We start from the raw sequence: 5,967 nt of genomic DNA, 5'->3' as shown, positions 1-5,967 counted from the left end.
ACCCCGAAGTTGCTGTGCTACACCAACACCAAAACACGGATGTCGAGTAGGTACAGTTTCAGCACAGCAAAGACATGAAAAGATCATCCACGTTCATGCGCTTAGCCAGGAGCACCAGGTTAGAAACCGTGAGTAGTAACACTCTTGACGCTCTCCACCAAATGAAACCACCTAGTCATCTACCCATGATGGGGCACCCCAAATGCGTGACGCTAGTTTGGTTCCCTTCTTTCACTATGACGCACAAACTAGCTCTTGGAGGCCCAACCGCTTCCACGACAGGGCCGAATCCGATACAAAAGCAGATTCATTCCCCGGCGCGCACGCAGAAGCCGACAAGGCAGCCACCACACGTGTCCCCCCCTTATCCACACCGCACTCACTCCCCTCCCCCGCTATTTATGAGCTCCCTGGAGAAGACTTGACTTCCACTCGCATTCGCGACGAGAGAAGCAGAAAAAAAACAATCCCCAATCCCTCCGCCCGCCCGCCCACCCACCACTGCTCCCCCACCTCGTTCTCCCCTCCCAGATCTGCCGGGCACGGCCCTCGCCGGCGGCGTTGGGTCCGCGATGCCTCGGACGGCGCGGGGGGCCTCGCCCCTGCTCCGCGACCACGCCGACGCCCTCAACGTCCCCTCCGCCCGCTGCTGCTCCCACCGCCTCAAGCCCTGGTCTTGGCACCCCAATATCCATTCTTCCTAGCGCGCCGTCCCCTTCCTCCCCTCTCTTCCCTTCCCCTTCCTCTTTACTCTCGTAGCTGGACTTTTCTGGTTCTCGTCAGTCTTCACTGCCGTGCCTCTGGTTGTGGGATTGGATCGCCGGCGCTGGGACCGGGGTATGCCGCTGACCGACCGATCCCCTCTCTTTCAATCTCGCCAAATCTGGCGCAAACCCGCATCCATTAGTTGTACTATCAATCTTGTTAATTACTAAGTATACTGCTGTTTAACGTTCACTTGGGATCTAGGACCTTTAATCTGAGTAGATGCTAGTTTAATGTAATCTTAATAAGTCAGCTCATGATGGCCTTGTGGTTTGATGGATGCAGGTCTGTAGCTTGTGCTTGCTGTTCTAGGAAGCTGGTTTCTTGATGGATGGTCAATCCTGTGATCTTGGGAGTGTGCCAGCAGTGGCATCTCATGGTACGGGTACCTCTTCCGTTGTCGCCGGAGGCGCCGACATTTCTCCAGGGAAACAGTCTGCCCTGGATGGAGCTTCGCGGCAGGGGGAGGATGCCGATTGTTCATCGGAGGCTGGAATGTGTGCGGGTTTCTCCAAGTCGGCCAGCTCAGGGATGAAGAAAGATCTCCAGAAGTGCGCAACGTTTCCGTCATCTGCCGTCGAGGCAGAACAGGACGACTCATGTTGTGCCGCCGATGACGATGCGCTGCCGAAGGATGCGCACACTTACCAGCGCTCTGTTTCCTTGCCTGTGAGTAACTCATGTTAAAATGTGTTATTGTTTATCAGGAAATTGGCAAGTATTATTGTGCTTTGGATCCATTTCTTACTATGTATTACTAGGAATCTGTTGCGTTGTCGTTAGGACCATGATGTTTAAATCTAACAGCAAACTACTCCCTCTGTTCCTAAATATTTGTCTTTTAGAGATTTCAAATGGACTACCACATACGAATGTATATAGACATATTTTAGAGTGTAGATTCACTCATTTTGATCCGTATGTAGTCACTTGTTGAAATCTCTAGAAAGACAAATATTTAGGAACGGAGGGAGTAGTTCTCAACCAGCTGTCAGTACATAGTGGTTTCAACTTTCAAGCTAGTGTAGTTATATGCTGAACTACTGACACAACTAGCAGTATCCAGTTTTCAGACCTGTCATCACATTCTTTGGAGGCTCATACTTGCAAGTGGGCCAATGAGGTTCATAAGAATGTTGATCAATTCATTGCTATTTTGGTGTGACTGTTTGAGCATTATAAACCATGTGTTGATATTTAGTGTGGAAAACTGGAAATGTATATATAGCATGTTTCTTACTATGTACAATTTCATAAACTGCATGTGATGCAATAGGTTGGTCTGTTCTTTCCGTTACAAAGCAAGTATGACACCGCAAGACACCATTACAGTGTTGACCTGCATAAGTCGCTGTGTCCGTTTCTGCAGTTGTAGTATTGCTAAGCAACTGGGGTATGCTTTACAGTTGTTGGTTATAGTCATTGATTTGGAAGTGTATACAACCAGAATTGCTTGTCGTTCATGTGAACCAACTCACTAATTATCAACCCCATGTTGACAAATTACATGTGCTCCATGGAACATTATTTTGTCGGCAAGTCAGCAATAGTCAGCAATAATTTTGTGGCTATTAATATTGTGTAATAAGGAAACTAACGAATATCTTCCTTCTCTTCTCTCCTCAGTCAACTGTGAAGCTCATCCCTGCTATCAAAGGAAGCCGCCAAAAGAATGGGATTCCTTTACCAGCAGAGGATCGCCACATCAAATGGGCGGCCGACGTGTATGACCCCCCTGTTTCATCCGTTTCTCATTCTGTGAACAACGGTTACCAGCGGCGGCCCAAGCCCCGTAAGAAGGACAAGAGCAAACAGAAAGAGAAGCGGAAGGCCAGGAACAAGAAAAAAACCAATAATGCTGCCCAGAATCCGGCTGTGCTCCAGACTCCCGGGTAAGATTGCTAGAACTTTTCCTGCTGTTAACTTCCCGCGCCACCTGTAGATGAAGTTTGTTGATCTGTGCACCTTGTGCTTGCCAGACTGGAAGACCTTGGCACCTCCATTGGTAGTGAGGCCCCAGCTGATCCTGGCAAGCTTGAGACCGAGATGTTGGACTATGGCATCAGCAGCCAAGAGGCCAAATGCGGAAGCAGCTTCCTGCTCGAGACGGCTGCTAAGATGCATTTCTCCACCGCTGAGGCCTCCTGAAACGCCCGCGGGAGACTCCAGACTCTGCAGTAGCATCTCTGTTATGTAAATAGGATGGCTGTACATAAATAAATCTTGTGTGTTGTTATCACCATGTATCTCCCGTTGCACATCAGCACGTGATGTGCTAGAGAACTTCTGCCCTAGCGTTATTTTGTAGCAATCGCCATGAATTTTGGACTGGTTTTTGTATGTAACTATGTATGTTCTGCTGGACAAAACTATCATCAATCTTTTACTACACCACAGGTGCTGCATTGTCTAAGATTCGCTGGTCGTGGCCAGTCCTCCATAGTAGTTTTGTTTAAACTGATCTACTGGAGGCAGTGTTCAAAATCAGTATTTATCAGAACTCCATTACCCCCCCTGCCCAATCCATCTTCAGATGGATGTCCAAGTAAAAACATTCGAAATCATTGCATCCTGATGCATATCCACATACAAATGTTGCAAATCATCCCCATGAAACTTAGCATCTGATGTTTAACCTAGGTTACTGTCATTTACCAGTTTGAAATTCACCCCTGTCAGTGAGATACTTCTTTTACAAAAAGCAGAGGATGAGGCATGCTAATACAAATTTCTGAATTGGTTTTATCATCAAAATGTGTTGCATAATAAGCCTCAGTGGACATCATGGCATCATTTGTTTCAAGAACCAGTGATCCTAGTATGAAAGCTCACAAGATAGAATCTACCAAAATTGTTACCATCAAGATGCAACTGATCTTTAGCAGGCAAGAAGGGGATATCAGGATCCACGAATCAACAACCAGAAAGGATACATTTGTCGTCGCGCCAGTCATAGCTTACATCTTCCTTAGGTGGTACATACTGGCAACTCAAATCACAATTGCCTCATGGTAAACAGCTCATGACCAGCCTCGGCGAGCACGCTAAATCCTCATCAGAGGCTCATACTTAAGGTAAGCAGCAGCACAGCCATGGTGCTCAGTTGGCACGGCCTTGGATGACATCGAAGCCGACCTCGGTCGGGTCTGTCGCCTGCAGCTCCACCTGGATGCCGTCGAGCTCCCTCTTGAACCTCTCCTTGGAGCTTGCGTAGATCATCTTGCTCCTCACGCGTGCGGTGTCAGGAGACCTGCATAGACATTCAGAGCGAACCGGTTGTTATTACACAGTTGCGTGTTGTGAAGAGCGAGCGGTGAATCGAAGAACAGATGGAGGCATCGCTAACCATGCGACGAAGAATATCTTGCTCTTTTGGCAGTTCTCCTCGGTGACAAAGTCATAGTCGAATATCGCGTATCTGCATTCATTGGTGGGGAGGCTGGCAGCAAAGTCCTCATAGTTCAGGGCAGGCTCACCGACTTTCTCCACAACAACCATCTTCTTCTTGTCGTCTATCTTGTAGATGATGAAGCGGTGGGTTCGCTTCGCCTTCAGCTCCAGGAACTTGAGCTTGCATTCGTCGTCCACAGCCATGCCCGATGCCGCGTTCGCCTACAGTACAAGCGCAGGACAGTTAGTCATGATATTAAGGACTACACTCTTTCTGCGCTTGTAAATAAAACAGTAGTGCATCTGAATAAATGTTTGATGCAGACAGCTGATTAACAGGTCGTGGTGCTGCAACATGGCAACTACAATTAGCTGCACCTTTCTAAAGAGTGAGATTAGGTGTAGTTGGTTGCCAGTAGCAATCGTCTGAACCGAACCAATTCATCGCAAACGCCTGTCAGGACCGAACCAATTCATCGCAAACGCCTGTCAGGACAGTGGCTTTCGAACAAACGGAATTCCATGAAATGGGACTGTTCGGTGGATCTGAACCTCAGCTGGCCGAACGTCAACATAACACAAGCTAATAAAGAGATTTGCAGGTCCACATCCAACAATGACATGCTTACTGCTAATAATAAGTGTAAAACAATCATGACCAAGCGGCATAGATCACGGTGATGCTCAATGCAATTAGATTTCTCGTCTTGCATCTTCGTCTGAAATAATCTCGTTTCATTCTTCTTCTTTCCAAAAAGGAAGGCCGGCATTCCTTTTTGGGAAGTAACAACGAGCAGTAATGTGCTCCATGGAGTTGTCGACAGGCTATTCTAAGAGATCCCAGTTGCAAACTTTCCATATCTCATCATTGGACATAACAAACTACAGATGGAACCATTAAACTACAGGACTCCTCCAATCCAATAATAAAAGCTAAAGTTTGGCCATCTCATACATACATACATACCGGAGGTTTTCCTAATCGTGACGACGTCATGGGTCACCGACAACTGAACAACATCTCCAAAAATTAAAGCACCACCATTAACAACTGAGGTGTGAAAATAACTAACGAGGCCATGGTGTCGCCATCCATCCAAAGCTTTGGTAGATTCACAGCACAGCTAACAATAATAATAGTACTTTAAAACCATATATATATACTCCCTCCGTCCGGAAATACTTGTCGAAGAAATGCATAAAAATGTATGTATCTAAAACTAAAATACATCTAGATACATCCATTCCTCCGACGAGTATTTCCGGACGGAGGGAGTATATAGGAGTATTAGTTCTTGGCCTTGAGGCCAAAACTGAAGGACTGCTACTCCGCCTGTTCATAACCAGGACCCCAAATCGACACTGAATCACGCGCATTATGAAGGGATCTTGCATGTTTAGGGCGAAAAATCCGAGAATCGCCAGCACATAACTAGTAAGGCACCACCACTTCTTGTCCTGGACGACTGGAACGGCGAGGACTGAGGACAGACCGTCGGAAACTACTACCAACTCAAGCTTCAGGGAATTCGTTCGGAATAAAGAGAGGGTTCACCGGCAACGGATTTCACAGCTAAGTTCTTGCGCATTTTCTACAGGGGGGAAAGACAAACTACGGTCTACGGCGCACCGTGGACAGGCGGATGGGTAGTGTGCGCGACGGCACGGCAGAAGCAGGATTAACCAAGAACGGAGAAGGGATGGGCGCATATGTTACCATGTCGGAGGCCTCGGAGACGACCGCGCGAGGAAGAAGGAGGCGGATTCGATGCCCTCTCTTGTAAAGTTCCTCCTCGCTTCCTGCTCTCTTTT

At 47.5% G+C, this 5,967-nt stretch overlaps 2 protein-coding genes across 2 annotated transcripts; one reads left to right on the top strand and one right to left on the bottom strand.

Annotated features, from left to right (window-relative positions):
* Positions 1-455: 455 nt before the first annotated feature.
* On the top strand, positions 456-2,987 carry LOC123105244 (uncharacterized). The gene is made up of 4 exons (XM_044527273.1): positions 456-837; positions 1,051-1,434; positions 2,392-2,657; positions 2,745-2,987. The coding sequence occupies exons 2-4, from the start codon at positions 1,093-1,095 to the stop codon at positions 2,911-2,913; spliced, it is 777 nt and encodes a 258-aa protein (XP_044383208.1). The 5' UTR covers positions 456-837; positions 1,051-1,092; the 3' UTR covers positions 2,914-2,987.
* A 655-nt stretch (positions 2,988-3,642) lies between these two features.
* Positions 3,643-5,967, bottom strand: LOC123105251 (actin-depolymerizing factor 7). The gene is made up of 3 exons (XM_044527285.1): positions 5,873-5,967; positions 4,112-4,377; positions 3,643-4,015 (listed from the first exon to the last, which is right to left on the bottom strand). Exons 1-3 carry the CDS (start codon positions 5,873-5,875, stop codon positions 3,865-3,867), a joined length of 420 nt encoding a protein of 139 aa, XP_044383220.1. The 5' UTR covers positions 5,876-5,967; the 3' UTR covers positions 3,643-3,864.

Source organism: Triticum aestivum, chromosome 1B (assembly GCF_018294505.1).
Source record: "Triticum aestivum cultivar Chinese Spring chromosome 1B, IWGSC CS RefSeq v2.1, whole genome shotgun sequence".
NCBI lineage: Eukaryota > Viridiplantae > Streptophyta > Magnoliopsida > Poales > Poaceae > Triticum > Triticum aestivum.
This window is presented reverse-complemented; position numbering and strand designations above follow the sequence as displayed.